The sequence below is a fragment of the Lygodium microphyllum genome, chromosome 11 (assembly GCF_053477565.2).
Source record: "Lygodium microphyllum isolate KBCC chromosome 11, Lygodium_microphyllum_v1.1.10, whole genome shotgun sequence".
NCBI lineage: Eukaryota > Viridiplantae > Streptophyta > Polypodiopsida > Schizaeales > Lygodiaceae > Lygodium > Lygodium microphyllum.
Window position 1 is genome coordinate 36506914 of NC_141145.1, and position 24655 is coordinate 36531568.

At 39.9% G+C, this 24655-nt stretch overlaps 1 protein-coding gene across 2 annotated transcripts; it reads left to right on the plus strand.

Moving 5' to 3' along the window:
• Positions 1-8529: 8529 nt before the first annotated feature.
• LOC148028707 (glutathione S-transferase U8-like) lies at positions 8530-24383 on the plus strand. Of its 2 annotated transcripts, none has more exons than XM_087687494.1 (2): positions 8530-8909; positions 24068-24383. In XM_087687494.1, the coding sequence occupies exons 1-2, from the start codon at positions 8556-8558 to the stop codon at positions 24185-24187; spliced, it is 474 nt and encodes a 157-aa protein (XP_087543620.1). In that variant the 5' UTR covers positions 8530-8555; the 3' UTR covers positions 24188-24383. The 2 variants fall into 2 exon arrangements, with proteins under 2 accessions (XP_087543620.1, XP_087543619.1); XM_087687493.1 differs by lacking the exon at positions 24068-24383 and adding an exon at positions 10301-10898 and having other exon boundaries at positions 8558-8909.
• The last annotated feature ends 272 nt before the right edge of the window (positions 24384-24655 follow it).

A 24655-nucleotide genomic window follows, 5' to 3' on the forward strand; every position in this document is an offset into this window, starting at 1 on the left:
CCACCAGTGAATGCAGCAAATATGAGCTCTCAAGGCATTTTGGGGAGAATGGGCATTCCGAACAGCACTTTTAAACAGGGAGAGCCTTCACATAGACAGGAGGAGCCCATGAACAATGCAATGAGGGGAAATTTTTAGTCATCATAAGGCCCCATGCCATCTATACGAGCTCAGCCATCTTTTGGTAGAAATTTCTCCAACAATGGTTCATTTTTGGGTAGCCACATGGATCAATCAACCTCAGTTTGGATATGTGGGACAACCACCTAATCATGAAAGAGAGCTGAGAGACAAGATTATCTTCTCAAAATTCAATGGTCAATCGTCATCCCCAATTGAACTTGAAGAGTGGCTCTCCAAGCTTGAGGACTATTTTGACATCCTACCCCGTAATGATGACCAAAAGATCCATTTTGCAACGATCCACTTGGAAGGATTTGCACATACATGGTGGAGGTATATTAAAAGAGAGAATCAGCAAGTAAACTCATGGGAAGCATTCAAGGCACTCATGGTGCAAGTATTTGTCTCATCGGTGGAGAAAAAAAAGCTTGCTGCCGATGGTATGGCCTTGAATAGAGTGGTCTTGTTGTTAGAGAATATACAAATCACTTCCTCAACCTTACCATGTATGTTGAGTCGATTAGTGATGATGCCAAGTTACACAAGTATATGTATGGGCTGGATCCCCAACTCTCGGCTGATGTTTCAGTTCAAGACCCATCGGATTTATTCAAAGCTATTGAATTGGTTGAAAGGTACTCTCACAAGTATCATCGGGATGCTTCATTTCAGTATGGACAGCAAAGAGAGGCATCTCAGCCAGTGTTTGGGTAGCAAAGAGGACACATGAAGTCATATTCTGGACAGCAAAGAGGTGCTGTAAGGCCAGAGCAGTTTGGGACCAGTTATGCTGGTGGTAACATGTCATTCAGCACTCCAAAAATACCCACATACCCTACTTTTAATGCTTCAAGTCCACAAGGCAATTTAAGGATAGTAAATAGCCCAAGAATGGATAATAGGCAAGTGGACAATAGAAATAAAAATGCTTCAGCCTTTGGTAGTCCAAGGTTCATTCCCATGGATTTGTATAAAGAAAGAAAAGAAAAGGGGCTTTGTTTTAAGTGTGGCGAGAAGTATACAACTAATCATGCTTCAAAATGTGCTTTTAGAAATACTAAGGCACGGGTTCATAGCATATTGGTATTTGAGGACTCAGAGGAGGACCCTGAAGATACACATGCTTTCATGATGACTGCTGAAACAAATGATGCTGATGAAGAGTTTGCTCAAGAAGAGTTCTTTGACCCTACTGATTTATTTCCTTTTGACCTCGATGGCCATTTATCACGGAGTATGGGTAGAAAGATTGAACCACATGCTGAAACATATGCTACTACTGCTTATACCATATCAATGGATGCTTGGACAGGATCCAGAAGCCCTAATACATTGTGTATTAAGGGCCAAATGCATGGGAAGGATGTGTTTATAGTCGTGGACAGTGGTAGCACTCATAGTTTCATTAACAGAGCAGTCATGGACAGGCTGAAGTGTTTTCCCACTGATTTACAGCAACCATTGAAGGTGCAAGTTGCCAATGGGGATGAAGAAATTAGCACACAAGTATGCCCTGCTGTTCATATTCAGTTTGCTGAAAATTTTGGAGAGCAATTGGATTTAATTGCATTAGAAATGGGGCCTATAGACGTTGTATTGGGTTGTGATTGGCTAAAAACTTTGGGCACTATAACCATGGAATTTTCCTTGCTATATATGGAGTTTGTCAGTGCGGGACAGCTCATTCACTTACAGGGAATTCAAAATGATAGTGAATTTCAGCTCATTACCAGCAAACAACTCAAGAAGGAGTTCAAGAAACGGTCCCAGATCTTTGTATTGCAGTTAAATAAAAAAAATTCAGATTAGTCCACTAAAACAGTAAAAAATTCATCATTGAAAACTCTTTTAGAAGAGTACAAGGATCTCTTCCAAGTGCCCACAACACTACCCCCTAATAGGGCGGTTGATCATCCCATAGATCTGGAGTCTCATTCAAAGCCTGTAAACAAGCCACCTTACAGATTGTCTAGGTGCGAAAGAGAAGAAGTTGCCAGACAAGTCAAAGAATTACTGGACATGGAATTCATTGAGCCCAGTTCTTCACCGTATGCTTCCCCTGTGTTATTGGTCAAAAAGAAGGATAGATCTTTCAGGATGTGTATAGATTACATGGATCTTAATAAAATCACCGTGAAGAACAAGTACCCTATTCCACGCATATATGACTTACTAGATGAGCTCAAGGGGGCTAAGTACTTTACGAAGATAGATTTGAGATCAGGCTATCACCAAATCCGCATGAGGGCAGGGGATGAAGTCAAAACAGCATTTCGGACTGATAGGGGGCTTTACCATTTTTTGGTCATGCCTTTTGGGTTAACTAATGCACCGGCCACCTTTTAGAGCTTAATGAACAAAATACTTCAGCCCTTTCTTTTCAGATTTGTGTTGGTCTTCTTTGATGACATCCTCATCTATAGTAGATCACTGAAGGATCACCTTTGGCACATGAGGCAGGTGTTTGATGTATTGAGGCATCACAGGCTCTTTGCCAAGGAAACAAAATGTTCTTTCATGCAGATGGAGGTGAAATACTTGGGGCACATCATTAGTAAAGATGGAATTAGGGCTGATCCTAAGATAGTGTAATGTATAAAAGACTTGCCCATATATGCAAATACCACTTCACTTAAAGGATTTCTTGGTCTCTCATCATTCTATCACAGATTCATTGGGTATTATGCCACTATCGCAGCTCCCCTGATGGATAGGCTTAAGAAAAAGGCTTTTTCCTGGGATGCCATAGCTGATAAGAGCTTTAATCAGCTCAAAGAATTGCTTACCTCGGCACCCATCTTGGTTTGCCCAAATTTTTTGAAAGAATTCACCATTCAGTGTGATGCCAGCGGTAGAGGCATAGGGGCTGTATTGTTACAAGAGCATGGGGTTATAGCATTTGAGAGCCGCAAACTTGCTGAAAATGAGATGACCATGAATGTATACGACCAAGAAATGCTAGCCATCCTTCATGCCATTAAGAAATGGCACCACTACTTGTATGGCAGTAGATTTAGGGTCAAGAGTGACCATAGGGTCCTCAAATACTTCCTCTCCCAATCTAATCTTACCCCCAAACAACGCAGATGGGTAGCTACATTGCAAAACTATGACTTTGATATTACACATACATGGGGAAAAGACAGTGTAGTTGCTAATTCATTATCAAGAATGTAGTCTTGTAAAGTTTCAGCCATTATGGAACTTCATAGTGATTGGATAGAAGAGCTTCAGGAGGCCTATTTGTTAGATGCTGATTTCAGCCACATTTTCCAGAAATTACAGCAAGGGCATGTAGAAGAAAACTCTCCATATCAGCTCAAGAATGGTCTCTTATGGTTTCAGGGCAGGATTGCCATCCCATACACTTCCCCATTCAAGCAAAAGATCATGCAAGAGATGCATTCTTCACCTATAGTTGGTCACTTGGGCATTTTTAAAACTTATGACAAAATTGCTAAAAGCTTCCATTGGAAGGGCCTATGGAAGGATGTAAAAGATTTTGTTTTGAGCTGCGTGCCATGTCAACAAAACAAAGACAACACCTTAAAACCAGCTGGTTTACTACAGCCATTGCCTATGCCTGAAGGCAAATGGACACATATCACTATGGGCTTCATAACCGGCTTACCGGTGACCAAGAAGGAGTGGAACGACATCTATGTATTTTTGGACAGACTCATCAAGGCAGCCCATTTCATTCCTACAAAGATTCAATATAGTGCTTCTCAAGTAGCTAGCCAATTCATGGAACATGTTTTCAAATTACATGGCTTACCACAGGTCATTGTGCATGACCGGGATGCTAAATTCAAGAGTAATTTTTGGCAGGCAGTTTTTAGCTCTATGGGCACTCAGTTAGCTCCTTCCACTGCTTATCATCCACAAACTGATGGCCAAACAGAGAGAGTTAACAAGTGGCTGGAAACTTACTTGAGGCATTTATGTTATGATGTACACAACACTTGGGACTCGTGGTTGCATCTGGCTGAGTTTGCCTATAACAACTCTATACACTCTAGCATTGGAGTTTCACCATTCAAGGCATTGTATGGATATAAGATGCCCCTCCCCATGGTTATCTTCAATTATAAAATAAACCCACAAAGCAAGGAGGAATTGGATAAAATGCAAGCCTTACTTCAGCAGTGCAAAGTCAACTTGAAGAAAGCTCAAGATCAAATGAAGCTTTATGCTGATGACAAAACAAGGGATGTTGAATTCCAAGAAGGGGATTTGGTTCTCTTGAAGGTGCCCAAGTCCAAATATGCCACCCTTAAGGATGGATCCAGCAATAAGTTGGCACACAGGTTCTATGGGCCATATCGGATTATCAAAATAGTGGGAGACTTGGCATATCAGTTGGAACTACCACCATCCACGAAAATTCATAATGTCTTCCATGTGAGCCAATTGAAGCCCTTCATTGGATCATCAGTGGATTATGTTGAGGAGCTACCACCGATAAATGAAGAAGGCATCATTCAATACATACCCGAGAAAATCATTGGACAAAGGGAAAAGAAGCTTCGCTCTCGTTCCATCATGGAATACTTGATTAAGTGGCAAGGTTTACCACTTGAGGAAGCTTCTTGGAGGCCAGCTTCAGTTTTGGAAGAGTTCCCATATCTATTAGAAGCAGATTTGGCTGAATCTAGCTAACTATGGCCCTATTTTTCTCCCAGAATGATTGCAGACAGCTCTCTGTTTCAAAGCAGATTTTACCCTGCACTATGGACAGCAACGGACATCATACATGGGCTGAAAGTATCCTCGAGAGCTCCGTTTTGATATATGGCCCACCCCGATCGGAGTCTCCTACAGAAAGTTATGTCAGATTTACTACAGCAGGGTCCTGTAGTAAACAGCTTGTTGTCCACTGCCTGCAACTCACATTCACTCAAGATACTTGGGTCAAATTTCATTTTTTATAATTTCCCAATAATACCCATGTAACGTACATACCCCAATGACCTGACATACGTAATAATACCACTTCATTCATTTGTAAATCCCTGTAATAATGCACCAGAGTAGTACTCTGATCTGCTCCTACCCAGTTAGCATAAGTGCCCAAATTGTTTTTGAGGGCAAAAACCTTTGTGTGGGGATGGAATGTAAGAGAGGGGGATTTAATAATGGAAAAATACTAGCTACACTGGCTAGTATATAAGGTGTCAAGGACTTGATTTTTCATTATCGGATTTTAATACAAGTCTCTTTTCATCTTCATTTCCTTCTCCAAGCTCTCATGGCTTCTTTCTCTCTCTTTCTGTCTTTCTCTCTCTTTTTCTAGTCTCTCTCTCTCCTCATCACTCTCTTTCTCTCTCTTCCTGCAGTCTTTCTCTCTCTTCTGCACACACACACTCTCTCTTCTCCTTCTCTCTCTCCTGTCTCCTTCATTACATGCAGATGCCTACTCCAAGCTGGGGTTATTATCCAGCTTCTGAGTATCAGAAGGAACTACAGTGTATCTTGCGCGCAGTGACAATGCATGATATTATAAGAAGAATGCTTGCAAGGTTCATTGAGTGTTTATATGATGATGTCAAGATAGAGATTTTACTTCCAGTTTTTATTAAGGTGGTGCATTGTGGGTATACTCAATGTTTTCGAGTGCATGTTTGTGGTTGGTCTTTACTTAAAGGCACCAGTATTTACACATGGACAGTTATATATTGCATTTTCAAGGGTGAAATCCTCATGTGGTGTGAGGGTCTTATTGGATGAGAATGGAATCACTGTGAATGTCATGACGAACTTTGTGTACAAGGATATACTTTAGATGATGCAATGAGGTGCATTGCTTTTTTGCAGAGATGCATACAAAGATGAATTTTTTGGAGGGTGGAATGATATACTTGCATTTTTATAGAGATGTATCTACTGAATTTTGATGGCTTTGTAGTCCCTGCTTGGTGTATATGTGAAATGGTCTTTGTGTTGTATTCTATTGACATATACTAGATGGTAATTGAATATATATTTCCTACACTATATATAAGTGTTTGCTTGACTTTTGCAGATGCCTACTCCAAGCTGGGGTTATTATCTAGCTTTTGAGTATCAGAAGGAACTGCAGTGTATCTTGCATGCAATGACAACGCATGATATTATAAGAAAAACACTTGCAAGGGTCATTGAGTGTTTATATGATGATGTCAACATAGAGATTTTACTTCTAGTTTTTATTGAGGTGGTGCATTGTGGGTATACTTAGTATTTTCAAGTGCATATGGGTGAAGCTGAGTAGGAAAAGTATGGATGCAACTGCAATGTTGGTACATGGTCATTGCATGTATATATATAAGTCTATGTACTCCTAGATGCATGTTTGGCTTTTTGTACATACATGTAAGAGAGAGAGAGAGGGAGGGAGACCGTGAGTGAGTGAGTGTGAATAGAGGAGAGGAGAGGTGTAAAAGAGGTGAGAGATAGAGTAGAGGAGAGGGATAAAAGAGGAGAGGAAGTGAGAGGTGACAAGGGGGGAGGGAGAAAGAGATAGAGGTTGTGGAGGGAGAAGAAAGATAACAAGGGAGGAGGGAGGGAATGAGGATGATAGATGTGAGAAAGAGAGATGGGTAACAAATATACGAGAGAAGAGTCGCAAATGGAGGGGGGGTGAAGATAGGTAGGGAGAGGGAGGAAGAGGCAAAAAATAGTGAGAGAGATTTGGGATAGAGAGAATATGGTAAGTAAGCATATAGTTTCTTGCACTCAAGGATACAAAATATGCATTTTGTATGTCTTTTGTTTATGGTTTGGTGCAATGCTATTTCCAATTGCAATATCTAAGGATCGTAAAGAGCTACTTCTAGGTATCATACAAAGTACGTATGGGTAAAGTTTATGAGTTTGGTGTATAAAAGGAGTTGTATACATATGTGAGTCTCTATACACCTAGATGCAAATGCATATCTATCCTTTTATGCATGTGTATATGAGAGAGAGAGAGAGAGAGAGAGAGAGAGAGAGAGAGTGTGTGTGTGTGTGTGTGTGTGTGTGTGAAAATATAGGGAGAGATGTAAAAATTGTGTGGGAGAGGGGTCGCAAACAAAGGAGAGGCATAGACTAGGGGAGGGAGGAATACATTGTGGATATACTCAGCATTTTCAAGTGCACATGGGTGAAGCTGAATAGGATAAGAGGTTTTGACGATCTCACACTGATAGAGTACCAAGAGAGTGGGCGATGTATGAATTTAAAGACCTCGATTGTTTTGTGACCCTGCATCAAGCTATGACAAAGTCTACCGAGTGGTTTGCGGATGTTAGGCCAGGTATTGTTGTTTTAATGTTAAGTAGTCTTTGTTGGTTGTTAGATGTGCTTACATTAACGTTGTGGGCTTCCAAATTTTTAGGTGCAAGAAAGAGAGGAAATACTATCATATCCCCTGTACCATCAACAAGATGAAGAGTGGCGTTCGGACTTGCTTCGCCTAGCCATGCTATATTGAAGAGTGAAAATTTTCCCAGTTATTTCTCAAAGAAAATAAAGCTTCGTTTTGGTTAGACCCTATGGGAAATGGAAAAAATTTTGTAACATTTGGATGTAGATGCATAGGGACAATTAAGGAGCGACACTTTGTGGTTTGTTGATACTTGAAATTGTGGTGCAAGGTTATTGGCGTAGTCTCTAGAAGAAACTTTGGTTTCAGGCTTTGCTTCACCTATGTGGGTTATTAGTATTGAGAGTTTACATGCAATGCTTGGACAAACTTAAACTTCGTGGTGTGGTTCATACATCTTTCATTTGTGGTTCATTTCACCGTAGCAATGTTATTTCTCATTGTAGTATCCAATGATACAAGTTGTTTCTAATTGTTGTGCAGAGCAAGTATAGATACGTGTAGAGCACGTATAGATACACGTTTACAAGTTTGGTGCATGGTCATTGCACGTATATATGAGTCTATGTATTCCTTGATACAAATGCATATTTGACCTTTTATATATGTGTGTAAGAGAGAGTGAGAGAGAGAACGAGAGTGATTGAGTGTGGATACAGAGTGGGGAGGTGTAAATGGGGTGAGAGATAGAGGGGTTGTGAGTAGAGGAAAGTAAAGCATGTGATGTTTTTGTGATAACATTACCCACTGTGCGATAGGGAAGTGATAGCACGACAGCTTCACTTCCCTCGTAGGCGCTTCGCACACAAGGAACACCGGTTTCTTATTATAACGTTTTCTACAAAAGTGATTAAAACATAATGTTTAGGTGATTGCTGCGTGGCAATGGTGTAAATAAACAAAAGACATGACTACATCAACAAATTGATGTGACTTGAGGTAGATAGTGCTAAGGAAAAGGTCCAAGGAGGGGGATTTACCTAGACTTAGTCAAAAAGGATTTCTTATGGGGGAGGCAACAAGAAGACGTCTCCCACGCAGATTGCACACGTGAGACGGGGACTCAGGACAAGGTCGAGAGAGGATGAGCAAGGAGGAAGGAGGAGGGGGAGGGGGAGGGGTGAAGGTGCTGGGGGTGTGGTCGAGCCCTTACGTGCTGCGGGTGCTCATGGCTCTCAGGGACAGAGGGGTGCCGTACGACTACCAGGAGGAAGGGGACCTCTCCCAGGGCGACCGCGCCAAGAGCCCGCTCCTGCTCGCCTCCAACCCCGTCCACAAGAAGGTTCCCGTCCTCCTCCACCGAGGCCGCCCCGTCTGCGAATCCCTCATCATCCTGGAATACATCCACGACACCTGGCCCTCTCCTCACCCGCTGCTCCCTCAGGATCCTTACGCACGTGCGCGCACACGTTTCTGGGCAGATTTCATGGATAAGAAGGTACCTACCGACCTACCCCCTCCTCTCTCTCTCTCTCTCTCTCTCTCTCTCTCTCTGTCTCTCCGGGACTCGCGTTACGTGTAGTTGGAGTCAGGTACCGTCGAGAGGTGAAAAAATGGAAAAACAACCTAAATACGGTTACGTAACGTAGACCCGGAAAGTCTATTACCGCAGGTACGACAAGTTTAGAGAGGATACCATTAGGCCAAATTCTTACGCACTTCAACCGAGTTACTCTCTCTCGAATCTCCCCCGAATTCCCCTAGCCTTAGAGGCTACACCCTCGAAATTGATTAGAGCTAGGGCACACGCAAGCAAAAGGATTAGAGCTAGGGCATATGCAAGCAACAGGATTTGCGCATAGGCAAGTCGGACATGTTCGAGCCACACGACATAAGTGCACATCATTAGTGGAGCCCAAGCCTAGCAAGGAGCAAGAGAAATGACTGTGAGATGACAAAAGTAAACATCAGGAGAGAAAATCCAAAATGAATGTGACAATACCCAATCAAATGTTTGCCATCTTGTCAACTCAAATCGATCAAGTATGTCCATTTCTGGAGGTACTCCATCAACTGGACACACTCCCAAAAATCATGCCAATAGCTTTCAAGAGTCTAGCAAGTATTGATGTCCATATTTTTTTTAAAATGTAAGGAGGCAAAAGAATGAGCTAGACCACACATACATTACTTTCCACTCTTCACAAAGTTTGAGTAAGAGCTAGGCATGACACCATCCCTTTAGATAGGTTAGCTCTAACAGAAAAGGGTATATTCCATAGTGTGAAATGTAAAGGCATCATGCTAAATTAGGCCATAAAAACTTTATGAGAGATAGAGAAAGAGATGGCTGGCACATTTGCCACTAGTTTTGGCTACAACATATTACCATTAGTTCAAACTAATGCTTCTTATTTTTGAAGGAGCATTTTCTTAAAAACTAGATGTAGTAATTGTAGAGGTTTTTCCCAATAAAAATAATCATGTTTTTTCTCCAATTATTTTGATATTGTTACGACTATTAGTGGGGTCTAAGTTAAACAACCTGATATTTCCTAAAATTCTTGTTGTCCATGATCTAATTTTAAGCTTTATAAGTTTTCTTACCACTCTTAAAGCGACCTTTTATAGGGTTTACTTTTTTAGAATTGAAATAGATTTAGATTTGCAACTTTCAAATCTTATATCCTTACATTGAGTGAATTTTTTATGGAAAATAGGTACACATGTTTAGTTTTTCTAGTTAGTGAAGACTTAGAGTTGCAAGGTTTAAGACTTTCGTCTACAAATTTAAACTGTCATTTGCTTAAAGCTAAACCTTAGCTTTCCTTAGACACTACTTTCCCTATTCTTTAATATTTGGGCAACATTTGTTGTTTTCTCATGTAGTTTTCTGATCCTCGCTTGCTTTGGAGTAATGATCCACTCGTCCAAGGGCAAGCTCAAACTGATATCAAGGACAACTACATGATATTAGAGAAGGCATGCCATGATCTTGTGGATCACAAACCTTATTTTGGAGGTGATTCTATTGGCATTATTGACCTTGTATTGGCATCTTACATTCCATGGTTCAAGGCATTCGAAATATTGAACTCATTCAAACTCCTTGATCAAGAGCTATTCCCTTGCCTCCATGCTTGGATTGAGAGGGTGATCACGCTTCCAAGCATTCAAGCAGTTTTAACACCTGGATTGCACGAAAGATTGGTGGATCTTGTCCAAACAAGAAGAAAGGCCTTTGGACTCGCTATATGAGATTGCAATACAAATAATTGTTGTAACCAACATCTCTATCTAAGGACAAGCATATTGTTTGGATTTCAGGGATTTGAATGCAGTTTATGAATGGTTGTGTTGTGATTGATGGAGAATGCAACTCGATTCTCCTTGTTTTATGTTCTAAATGTCAAAAGCAATCAAATCAAACAACCTTCTACATGCAATTTATTGGGAAAGCAATGCAAATTTGCATTATTTAAGCTTTTGTTTGGGTTTCGTCTAGGCCACAAGTTGATATGCTTGCATTACAAGTATCATTGGTGGTAGTAGGTAGTTTCTTTACTAAAAGAGGGACATAATGTGAGAGATGGTCATAAATTCTAGTTGAAATAAAACATGAATTGAATTTTCAATGATTTCCAATAGAGGTAGTTACATGCACAATGTTAGTATATCAAGCAAGACTATGGCCCAATTGTTGCAACTACCTGGGCCATTGAGAACTCTGCTAAGTGTTGAAAACTAACAAGGCCCTTGGCACACTACATTTTTACATCTTAACTTGCGATTAGATAATTAAGTGTAGGGTCTTCTCACAAGCTCTAATTGAGACACCTCTACAATCTAACATTGATCTTCTTCTACTTATGTGCCAAGATATCATCAATTAGGCTTGGCATAGATTCTTTGGATTCATTGAGACTGTTGGAAGATGTATCCACTACTACTAGTGAAAGCTTAAAACCCTCCATATAAGATATTGTGAATTACTTAGTTTACATGTTTGAGAGATTAGTGCAATAGAAGGCTAGATAGAATCCATGTCCATGGAGTATCTATAAAACCTTCTTCTTACTTATTTTAAGGCTTAGAGATCTCTCCTTACCTTGTTTTATGACATAAATATCCCTAATGTAACAAAATTCTAAATGGGCTAGAGATACCAAGGTCACCTGCAAGAAAGCACAAGTGAACTTGCATCTTACTTGAGTTTTGTCATCTCCTAGGGATAATTTTTTAATATCTTATTAACCTAGGTTCATCTTTGAACTTGGTAGTAAAGGGGAATAGAAGGATTGTATTATAATTTTCTTTCAATCTAGAATATTCAAAGTCCACGTAAAAGTCTTGCAAGACCTAAATTGTTGAGCATCTCTCTTGGTTAATATCAGCTCTAGATGCATTTGCCAAGTTCTTGGGTGCTCATGTGATTTCAACACAATAATGGGATGTAAGACGCATGATCCTAATGCTTAACTCAAATAGAAGAAAAGAGAACCCAAGAAAGGCAAAAGAGATTCTCAAATCTTTATTACACTAGTAAAATAAAGGTTTGTATAAATATTGGCTCCAAGAGCCCAAGCCTTGACCAATGCTTTGAATCCACAAAGTCACCTAATTGTCCTATCCAAGACAATTCTTCACTCCATCTCAGTCTACCTAGAATAGTTTGCATCTTGATCAACTAATGAACACTCTGGCTCACCTCAATCTTCCACGTACTTTAGTACACTTGTAGACTCACTTGCTACTCCTCGCAACTTGTGATGAACAAAAGAAGAAGATACAAAAGTTGAATGCAACCAAAATGATCTCCACAATGCCCTTCTTAGGTCACCATAATTTATACACACCTTGTAAGTCATGCAATTGACACTCAATTTACAATCAAGCTCCTTTATTTGGTCATCACTTTTTCATCAATTAAAATGACTAACCATAAAATATTAGTGAATGTGAAATGCCATCAAAATTTAAATGTCTTTTTCATAGAAAATATTGAATAGCTATCCATGATCCACAGGGCATGATCTTGCTACCCACATCTTGCACATTATGACCTACCATCACCATGCATGTGCATCTTGTATCTCCTGTGGCCCTTCTCAAGCACACTTCCTTGGCCAAGTCATCTGCCTCTGCCTATCAAATTGCTTGATTGGCATATGAGCACATGTATGTGGGAAGTGCCCTTTGAGCACATGTATATGGATGGTGCCCAAGTGCATTAGATTATCCCCCCACTAGAATTGCAATTGTCCCTAATCACATAGGCTCTAGCAAATTGAAAGCAAAGGTTAGAAGTCATCACCAAGATTTGATCTCATCCAACCATATTTCCTTATGCATAGCGAAACCCCAAAATGTGAGCAAATAACTTGAGCTCCTTCCTCCATGTATCATTTTTGTACCTATGAGGAAATGCTTGTTTTAGTGCCATGAAGCCCACCAACATACACTAACATTGATTCCTTCTAGTAGGAATATGCCATGATAGTCTACAAGGTTTTTCTCATGAAACGTGATGCATCTTCCAATCGGAGGGTAGCCCCAATTGATAAGTCACATAATTGAGCTTCTTAATGATGTGGAAAGGCCCTTCTTTTGAAGTGATAGCTTAGATGAAAACTCCCCATACTACTTCAAACACTGCTTGGGGATCTTGAGAAAGTAGCACATTGACCTTCCAAAAGATCAATTCACACTAATGTTTGTTAGCCTCCTCTTTTTCTTCTTGTTGTGCTTCTCTTGAACTTGCTTCAACAATTGATCCATATCCACAATGAGTTGATCACCACATAGGTTCTGATTGAGGTCTCAAGAGCATGGTCAAAGGTATTGCTAATTGGCCATCCATAAACTATCTTGAATAGGATCCTCTTGGTAGAGGCATGGACAAAATCATTGACTACATGCTCATCCAATGGTAGATACTCTTCCCGTGTAGGTTGATGATCTTGACAATAGTAGCAATGAAGCATGGTAATCATGGCATGATTTGGATTCTTGGTTTGCCTATAAGTTCGTAGAGGTGACAACTGGTAGAGAACACTAACTTCGTGCTAATATTATCTTGACAATAGTGGCAATGAAGCATGGTAATCATGGCATGATTTGGATTCTTGGTTTGCCTATAAGTTTGTAGAGGTTACAACCAGTAGAGAACACTAACTTTGTGCTAAGGCCATAGAAAAAAACCTTCCAAAACCCATTAGTGAACTTAGAATTGTGATTAGCCACATGATACTCTTTGGCAAGCCACACTCTTGAGATATCTCTTTGATAAAGGTCCATGCAACCTTTGTTGCATCCACATCGGATTTTCCTGGAATCAACCTCACTTGCTTTTGAACTTGTCCACCACTATGAAGGTGGCATCATTTTGGAATCAATTACTCTTTGCAAGGTTGGTAATGAAATCCAACAAAACATCCTCTTAAGGAAAATTTGGAATAGGCAATGGTTGTAGCTTTGCCACCACCTTATGACCATCCAGTTTTGGGGTTTGTCATGCTTGGCATCCCATCATGTATTGATTAATGGCTTTCTTTATTCATGGGAAAAAAAATATTTTGAAAGCTTTTTAGGAGTGGGACCTTCACCATGAGGCCTAACAATAGGTACATCATGCATCTCGTTTAGAAATGTGGCCATGTAAGATCATGCATAAGCTAGACAAAGTCTACCATGAAAATACATCCACCCATTCTTGAATAAATTTGAAGGAAGACTGTGCTTGCATTTGTGCATCTTTGGACCAACCTCATAGAGCTCCTTCATAGAAGTGAAGAAACTAGACTCCATAAAAGTAACCATCATCACTACAAATGGTCACCAACTGAACACATTTGCTTCTTTATTCTTCTTTCAAAGCACATACTCAATCTTGAAACTGAACCAAGATAAGAATTGCCACAATGTAACTGTTGAGGATTCATATTGTGCTATGGTTGAGTGAGGAGATATCTTAAAGACTTGTTGGACAAACTTGATACAAATATCTTGCCCAATGAAATAGTGTCTTCACTTCTTTAAGACTTTAAGGCATGCACAATGACTAAGAGTTATTTGTCATAGTAGGTGGGAAAATTTAACTCAAGCGCCTTGAGTTTCCAACTTTCATAAGCCATTGGATGGCCATATTGTTGTGACATTGTTCTTACACCATGACCATTGGCATCACAACTTGGCATAAAAAGTTCATTGATATTTAACAATCTCACTAAACAATTAGCCTTCATCTTCTGCTAAATTCCCCTCTTCAAATACCCCCCCCACATGCACGCACGCACGCACAGACACCCTCCTGTTGAGATATCGAGCTCCACTCGTGATACGCCAGGGTGACCGTTATGTATTTATATCATCGACTTGTCAGTTGCAGATGCGGTTGGTATACCGCCCATGAATAATAGATAGATGACAGCTATCATTATCTACTCTAGTTCGTGGCTCAGTTAGTATGCCACCTTAGTTATTTGAGTTTGGTTTGAGACCCATATATAGGGTTCTTCTATTTCTTTGTATAAGAGTTCTTTTGGCTTCCACAACTAAGAAGAGGAAAACTGTTTTCAGCCTCCATCTTTGTGTGTATTCCCCCATTGTGCAAGCAAGAAAGCTTCAAGTGAGACTCCTTCCTTCTCTCCCACAATCGTGACATGGTATCAGAGCCTTGTTCGTGGTAAGGAGCTCAAGAAAGCAAGCCAAGCTCGCGGTGTTCTGGTAAGAGGAGCAGTGTTGCTTTCATTTTCTGTTTTGGGAGCAGATCTCTGCAGGTAGCACAGCTGAAAATTGCAAGAGTGCATTGTCTTAGGTTGAGACGCCCTTCGCGGTGAAGCAAGAGGGCAGTATATGCTGCAGGAGAGGGCTTTAGCCTATGGCGACCCTGTTTTTTTGATTTGAGGCCATTTCGGGGCCTGTTTTGAAGGCGGAAGTTTTCTGCACGCACTCAGAAAAAGGCCCTGTTTTATGCTGTGCGACCACTGTTCTACAGGTTGGTGAAAAGTTACCACAGAGATTGCATCGTATACTTGTGTGCAGAGACATTGGGAGTTACAAAATCATCCTTGGTTCCTGTTTATGCAAAATCGTCACTAGAAAGTGACTGTGTGGTCAAATACCACTTTCGTCAGTTTTGCAGATTTGCCCTTGTGAGGGTGAAGATGTGTTTTTTGCAGTGACATAATTTTTTGTAGTGTTCTGTAATGGCGTCTGATTCTCTTTCACAGATTGTCACTGAAAAGCTTGACAAGAACAACTTCCAAGCATGGAAGTTTAGAATGACGAATTTCCTTATGGAAAAAGGATATTGGAATTTGTTGCAGGAAATGAAGAAGAACCAGTTTTTCGTGATGTTCCCAATCAACAGCAAATGCAGGCATTCAAAGCATGGCATGAGAGAGCCAGGAAAGTTATGTACTGGCTGTCTATCAGTATTTCAGACTCTATGATTGTGCATATTCAGGATGCAAGTACGCCAAAGGCGGCATGGGATACTTTGTCAAAAATGTATAGCACAAATGCGCAAGCCAGGAAAATGCAGCTCAAGCAAGAGTTGGATAATGTGCAAAGAGAAAGTATGAGCATCAATGACTACCATATGAAGGTGAAGAAGATTGCAAATGCACTTGCTTCCATTGGGTCGCCAGTGGAAGATGATGATTTAGTTTCTGTGACCTTGAATGGTCTAGGAAAGGATTATGTATAGTTTCGGACATCCATTTCAGTTCGTGAAAGATTTCCTGATTTTGAGGAGTTGATTGCTCTTCTAATTTCTGAGGAGCAGAGAAATGGTGGTGTATCTTCTTCAGGAGGAACTTCAAAAGAAGTTGTCTTTTACTCAAATGCTGGAAGAGGTAGAGGGAGAGGTAGAGGAGGCTGATTTGGAGGCCATGGTAGAAATCAGAATATGCAGCAAACTCAAGAAAACTAGTCCTATGGAGGAGGACGTGGTAACTCTAGAGGCAGGGGGAGCCAAAGAGGTCGTGGTAGATGGCAAAGAGGCCAAAATGCAAACAGCAATGTTGAATGCTACTACTGTGGTAAAATGGATCATATGGCTAAAGACTGCTATAAAAAGCAGAATGACATCATGAATGGAAAATTGCAACAAGAAAATTATGCATCTTCTAGTAGACAGGGTAATGACAGAAATGAGCATTTATTTATGATGCAGCACATGAATAATTCTGTGACAAGTGTAGAAGAAAGCAACGATGTGTGGTATGTTGACTCAGGTGCATCAAACTACATGACAGGTCATGCAGAATGGATGGAGGATGCAAGGAAAATGAAAAAACCAGGATTTGTGGAGACTGGTGATGATACTGCACATCCTATTGTGTAGATTGGAAAAATTCATTTGTCTATGCAGGATGGGAAAAAGAAATACCTGTCCGATGTATTTCATGTCCCGAATATCACTAAGAATCTGGTTTCTGTTGGTCAAATGGTTGAGCAGGGCTTGCAGGTCAGATTTAATCCTCATGGATGCTTTGTTGAGGATATGAAAAATCAAGGTTGCAGAAATGCATAAGGTATGTGAAGCCTGTCAATTTGGAAAACAGGCAAGGAAACCATTTCCTAGACATGTTCAAGAGAGTGAGAAGCCATTGGAATTAATCCACTCTGATGTGTGGACTACTAAAGCTGCATCTCTTGGAGGCTGTCATTATTTTGTAACTTTTATTGATGACTATAGCAGAAAAGTTTGGGTGTATTTTATGAAAAAGAAAAGTGAAGTTTTTGGGCATTTCAAAACTCTTAAAGCTATGGTTGAAAAAGAAACAGGCCTGCAAATAAAATGTCTGAGGTCAGATGGAGGGAGAGAGTACCTCTCAAATGAGTTTGCAAGGTTCCTGTAGAAGCATGGCATAAAGCAGCAATATTCATGCAGTCATACCCCACAACAAAATGGAATTGCAGAAAGGAAAAGCAGGCATATTGGAGAGGTATCTCGTGCCATGCTCAATGAAAAAGACCTGCCAGATTTTTATTGGGCTGAAGCAGTTGCTACAGCAGTCTACATAATGAACAGAACTCCTACTGTAGCAATACATGGGATGACTCCAGAGGAGAGGTATACTGGTAGGAAACCAGATATTTCTCATTTGAAAATTTTTTGTTGCATTGCCTATGTACATGTGCCAGATGAGTTGAGATCCAAGTTGGATCCAAAAGCTGAGAAGTGCATCTTTATTGGTTACTCTCTGCAGCAAAAAGGGTATAGATGCTATAACCCTTCTACTCGTAAGTTTACAGTAAGCAGAGATGTTGTTTTTGATGAGATGAGTAGCTGGTATAAACCAGTAAATGTGATTGATGATGTAGATGCACAAAATGGTAATGCTGCACAGAATTCACAGCAACAGTCATAAAATATTAGTGGACTTGGAGCGTCCTCTAGCAGTGGTTCACATTCTTCTCCATGGACATGCAGATTGAGATCAGGAGAATCTTCTCAAAGCAATGCAGATAGTGGTATGCAGGTATCACGAAAAAAAAAAGAGAAGGTTGATCAGCCCATGTTTGATGTGAATGCAGGTCACTCTTATGTGGATGGTGAATCCAGTGGCTCAGAACAGAGCATTGATGATGAGTTGGGTATTCCTTCTATTGTTACACCTGGAGTAAGGAAGACCAGGGATGTTTTGAGAGCACCTGGGAGTGAACCTATTTTGCGCAGGTCTACGAGAGCTAGGTATCTTGTGGATAGGCTGAAATATGATGGATTTACAACCATTCACTATGCATATATGGTCAAAGTGATACAAGAACCAGAACCCACTTCTTTTGAGCAAGCCATGGGAAAAGAAAAATGGGAGAAAGCCATGGATGAAGAAATGGATGCCTTGGAAGCAAATGCTACATGGAAATTGGTACCTTTGCCTAAATGTAAGAATGCAATTGGCTGTAAGTGGGTTTATAAGGTGAAGCACAATGCAGATGGTTCTGTGAACAGATACAAGGCGAGATTAGTAGTCAAGGGGTATGCACAAACATATGGCATTGATTATGAAGAAACATTCAGTCCGGTTGGAAGGATGGCAACCGTAAGAGTAGTCATTGCTATGGCTGCATCAAAGGAATGGTCTTTATATCAGATGGATGTAAATAATGCCTTATTGCATGGTGATTTGCAAGAAGATGTCTATATGGAGCAGCCACCAGGTTACGTGCATGCTGTTCATCCTGAGTTTGTTTGCAGGTTGAAGAAAGCATTGTATGGCTTGAAGCAAGCACCTAGAGCATGGTCTGACAAGATAGGACAGTATCTTGTCACTATTGGCTTTCAGATTTTCAAGGCAGATTTTTTACTTTATGTGAGAAAAACAGAGAAAGGTATTATGCTACTTGTCATTTATGTTGATGATTTGATTATGACAGGTGACAGTGATGAAGATATCCTTCATGTGAAAATGCTATTGAAGCAGAAGTTTGAGATGAAGGATTTGGGAGAGCTGTGTTATTTCTTGGGCATTGAGGTGATTAGATCACCAAGTGGGATACAACTCTTACAGAGACAGTATGGATTGGACATGCTGTCCAAATATGGGATGACAGGCTGTAAGCCTATTTCAGTTCCTTTGGAGCAGAATGTGAAGCTGAGCGCAGATGCATGTGAGCTTCTGGAAGACCCTACTATGTACAGACGTATAGTAGGAAGCTTGATTTATATGACTATTATCAGGCTAGATTTGAGCTATGTTGTTGGATTGGTAAGTCAGTTTATGCAGGCTCCAAGGAAACCGCATTTGGATGCGGCTAGACGCATACTCAGGTATGTGAAGTCCACATTGCAGTATGGACTATTTTATGAGACTGGGGTTCAGATACAGTTGCATGGATACACTGATGCTGATTGGGCTGGTAGCATTTCTGATAGACGATCTACCAGTGAATATGTGTTCTCTTTTGGGAGTGCTGCAGTCACTTGGAGCAGCAAGAAACAGCTTATAGTTGCCTTGTCCAGCACAGAGGCTGAGTACAGGGGTGCAGCAATGGCTGCATGTGAGATAGCTTGGTTGCATAAGCTACTTTATGATATGCATCAGCCTACAGATGGGCCAGTTGTCATTTATTGTGACAACATGAGTAGTATACACTTGGCAAATAACCCAGTCTATCATGCTAGAACAAAGCACATTGAGGTGCATTATCACTATGTGCGGGAGAGGGTTTTACTAGGTCTTATTGATCTAGTTTATGTCAGCACAGAGGATCAGGTAGCTGACATATTCACGAAGGCATTGGGCGCAGAGAAGTTGCGCAAGTTCAAAGACCTGCTTGGTGTGCAGAAATTGGAATTGAGCTCGAGGGGGAGTGTTGAGATATCGAGCTCCACTCGTGATACGCCAGGGTGACCGTTGTGTATTTATGTCACCGACTTGTCAGTTGCAGATGCGGTTGGTACACCGCCCATGAATAATAGATAGATGACAGCTATCATTATCTACTCTAGTTCGTGGCTCAGTTAGTATGCCACCTTAGTTATTTGAGTTTGGTTTGAGACCCATATATAGGGTTCTTCTATTTCTTTGTATAAGAGTTCTTTTGGCTTCCACAACTAAGAAGAGGAAAACTGTTTTCAACCTCCACCTTTGTGTGTATTCCCCCATTGTGCAAGCAAGAAAGCTTCAAGTGAGACTCCTTCCTTCTCTCCCACAATCGTGACACCCCCCCCCCCCCCCCCCCCCACACACACACACACACACAATGGGCTATGAATGCATGAACAATTGAAAATCTCCCTATCTACACAAATGATGAAAGTGATTGGGGTAGGTTGGCTATAAATACCCAAAAAGAAGTGCCTAAAATATGTAATTGACCTACATTATAATGCACCTAACTATTGCATAAATTTGTTTGACTATTGCATTTGGCCAACTTGTCATGTGGCAAGTTGGTCAATTGTTCAAAAATTGCATGCACTACTTGCCATGATTGAGCAACTATAGAAATTGCTTGACCTACTCCCATATATCACCAATGTGCCCTACTCGAGCTGATGCCTATCCTAAAGGTGATGATATCTCTAACAAATCTACCAAGTCCATGTGGGCATAGAGTCATGATTCCCCTAAAATCAAGTAGACGTCGAGGAGAGGAGAAACCTTTAGAGAATATCAAACATCAAATCCTTCTATCATGAATATTACATCCTCCACTTGCTCCCTTAAGTGGTATTTCTAAACGTTGATCTTCCTCTTAGGCCAAAAAGCCTATTTCAAAGGTTGCGCTTTAGAAATGTTGACACCACATGGACAGTTGCAAGCACTCTCAAAGATGCAGGGGCTATATATGTCGAATCATACAAGAAAGTCCAAAGTGGCTTTCTTTGCTCAACAATAGTCATTAGGTAGTGGCCATATCTTACAACTAGACCTTGACTGGAATACCATTGATGCTTCTTGCTTAGCCTTGGTCACGACTTCTCCCACAACTACCATATAACACCGAAATATTTGTGCTTGCTCTAACCGTGTCAAAGGCATATTTGTAATATGAATTTCAATGTGAACATAAATTTATTGTTGTCTCTATGCTACTCTTTGTGGTCCTTGTGTTGGTAGTTATCCTCCATAATGTCTTCATGGGGATAGTCTTGCCAAAGCTTCCTTCCCTTATACTCATCTTATACCATTTTCTCCCTTGATGTTGGATGATTTGGAATAGACACAATAGGAGAAGTAGTAGCGGTTGCATGCCACAAGAAGCTTGGGATTCCTTGGCCTCCCCATGGTCTAGATGTGAATGGCTATCCTTGAATGAAATGGCATCGAGAAGTATACTTTGTATGTGCCATTGCATGAGGAGAGTGAGACCCTTTTCATCATCTCGTCGTGTGTCATGCTGCTGTGGTAGTGCTCCATGATCTTTTACTATTTTGCGTTTGTACTTCTTGAATGGTAGATTTACTATAATTGTGGCCCTTAATTCTTCACTATGATTGATCGATTAAAGGTACATCAATAAAACAAATTGAATATTTTCACAAGGTCACTTCTCTTTATATACCCACCCCCATGACACGTGTTCTCGAAATATATGACATGAGTATGGTAGTGCCACTTCTCTATTCCTTGGGTGCTCATATCTTCAAAGATCTATAATTCTCTAGAAGTATAAGCGATGAGCACATGATGTGTCCCAAAAGAGTAGGGATAAAGTGTGTCATGTTGATAAATCTATCAACCATTACAAGAATGAAATTAAATCTCTTGGAGAAAGGTAGATCAATGAGTTTTGAAGTCCATTGGCACTGATGAACAAGGGTGATTAGGAATAGGCAAGGAGTGAAGCAACCCATAAGGTCGACAGAGAGGGACTTTGCTTTGTTACATATATCACATGTATATACAAATTCTCTGACTAATTTTCATAGTTGAGGCCACTAATAGTCTTGAGAGGTGTTATAGGAAAAATAGCATGAAAAATGGTTATTTAAATATATGACATGGATTGGTCACTTTTTGTATGAAGAAATATACTTTTTGAGAGGGGGGAGGAGAATGCAATCTTTGGGGGCCAAAACTAGCCCGCCCCTATTGATGTGGTGCATGAAGTATCAAGTAGCTGTAACTCCCATGTATGTCGAATGTGAAATGGGTAATATCAATTGGGAGGCCTTATAGTACAAAATAGAGTATAAATAATGCATATTTCAATATGTAATATGAGGGGGCACCTTATGTAGGATTCTTTTTAAGGAGGAACAAGAAAAGTAAATTTTTTATTCTCTACTTTCTACGCATGTATCCTTATAAAGATGTCAAGCCCATGAATGTAAAGGGATTAGAGGACAAAATACATGCAATGTGAACATGAGGAGGGAGACTAATATAAAGTTAAGGCTGCTTGATCTATTCCTGAAAATGACATTTTGTCCATACTTTTGTCTACATAGCATAACTTCATGAAATTGATGCAATGGTTGCTCTTCAAAGAGATAGTTAGTCATGAAATTGCATAGTATGACCGTAGTTAGAAGGTTACTTATGGCTATCAAAATTTTCTAGTTAACATTCACTCAAGGTCTTATTTATATTTGCCTAACCCAAGGTCAACATCTAGAAGTCTAAAACATATAACCTTATTATGCATATTATTTTGACTCAAATATATGTGGTGTTGAGTTGTCATTGAGCTTCTTTCCATCAAGATGATCAAGTGTATGGTTACCAATTATTGTCTATCAATTTTTATCACCTCAAATGATTAGATGGTTGGATCCAAGGTTATTGTGTATACAAGAAAGATGAATGAATTATAGTTGAGCAAGTACATGAATTTATAGCTTTTCAACTTGTACACTTTCCCTTGTCTTTGCCTATGAGATACACTTCATACATTGCATGTAGCTTCTTTTGGGTGCCAACTCATCCATCCTTATCCATTATCTTAGACCTAGTTTCCATACACATCAAATATGCTAACAAACCCCCCCTTGATGCATGGTTGGTCATTATCAATTGCTACTATAATCAAGGATGTGATTACAAAAATTACCCCCCCTAAGTCCCCTATCATACTCATAAGTATGTGGTGTGACCAAAACAAAATGTAAGTATATGACATAGGATTGAATAGGAGGTTTGTCCCCGTGGCTACATTAGTGATGCCAATGGTGGACTTTACAACTGTGGGATTTAGAATAGGTGTCCATTGGATGGAGATACATCATTGGATTCATTTGATATAGATACACCATGACTTTAAAGTAGCTTGTTTGCATAGTTTGCTTAGTTGGAATGGCACTCTCTCTCTCAAAATGACCAAAGCATCTACAAATTGTGCATTGATGTTTACCTTTTTTTCTACAACTCTTTTCTTTATGATTAGTTAATCCACAATGATTGCATTTGAACCTTGAGTTTCTTGCAGTAATGAAGACATTATCACGAGCAGTGGTTGAAGTGCTCCTAGTCTATTTAATTTTGTGCTCTCTCTCTCTCTCTCTCTCTCTCTCTCTCTCTCTCTCTCTCTCTCTCTCTCTCTCTCAAGGATCCCTCAATGTTGTGCAGCTTCGAATCTTCCATATTAGATAATGTTTCAAAGTCTAGATTATGATAACCATCTACATCACAGCTTGCAAATAAAATAGCTTTGGCCTCACCTTCATCATCTACTGTTATTTTTAGAACATCCATTTTTTGTTTAATGCCCTTATATTTGTTCAAGAGACTTGTAAGATCTTCTATTGGGTTGAACTTTATATTATAAAGTTGCATTAGTAGTTTCACATTGGAGTGCTTGGATTCGATGTCGAAAACTTTGTTGAGCTCCTTCCATGCTAACTTTGCACTTGGAATACCATCAATGTGATGTATGCATTCATCGCCTAAGCTTGCTACTACATATCCCAACGCTTTCTCATTGTTTCCTTCATATTCCTCTCCCAAACTTATTCCTTTATTGCTGAGTGTGGAATCCAAATCCCATAAATTTATCAATAACATCTTGAGTTGGCATGATGGAGAGTCCTTATTGAGCTTATAAAGAAATACCCAACAATGTCTATAACTCCATACAAGGATTGGAAATATTTTGAAGGCTAGAAACATATTTAATCACTTTCTTGCAAATTGCAGGTTTTTGCAAGGTTTTCTATTTGGTTAAAATATCTGACAACTTCAACCAAATTGTTTGTAGAAGCTTGATAAGAACAATTATCCTACATGGAAGTTCAAGTTGACAAATTTCTTGAAGGGAAAAGGTGTTTGGAATTACATTGAAGGAGACATGTCAATAGCACCTGAAGTTCCTATATGAAGTGCTACTACAGAATAGTTAAAGGCTAAGAAAGATTGGGAGCAAACATAGAGTAAATTCATGTATTGGCTATCTGTTTGTGTTATGATTGGCTATTTGCACGAATTTGAAAGTTCTGCTATTGTATGGAAAAATTTGGCAAGGTTGTTTGAAGTAAATACAAAGGCTAGAAAGCTATATCTCAAGTTAGAGCTAAATCAAGTGAAAAAGAGAGAACATGTCCATTAATGATTATACCTTTAAGATCAAGAGTACTATGGAAGCTCTTAGATCTATCAATGTAGTAGTTGATGATGATGTTGTTGTAGACTTGATGCTTAGATGAACTTGGAGATGAATACAAGAGCTTTAGGTTATCTATGAATACGAGGGATGATATCCTTGATTTTGTAGACTTGATTTCTATACTGCTACTTGAGGAGAAGAACCTTGGCTTAGATTCCTCTTCTTCTTAAAGCAAGAACAACT

Bases quoted from the DNA above. Each gene is read 5' to 3' on its own strand.
- LOC148028707 (XM_087687493.1), top strand. From the start codon at position 8,640: ATGGCTCTCAGGGACAGAGGGGTGCCGTACGACTACCAGGAGGAAGGG. The intron at 8,910-10,300 runs GTACCTACCGAC...TTTCTCATGTAG, and splicing joins CAGATTTCATGGATAAGAAG to TTTTCTGATCCTCGCTTGCT.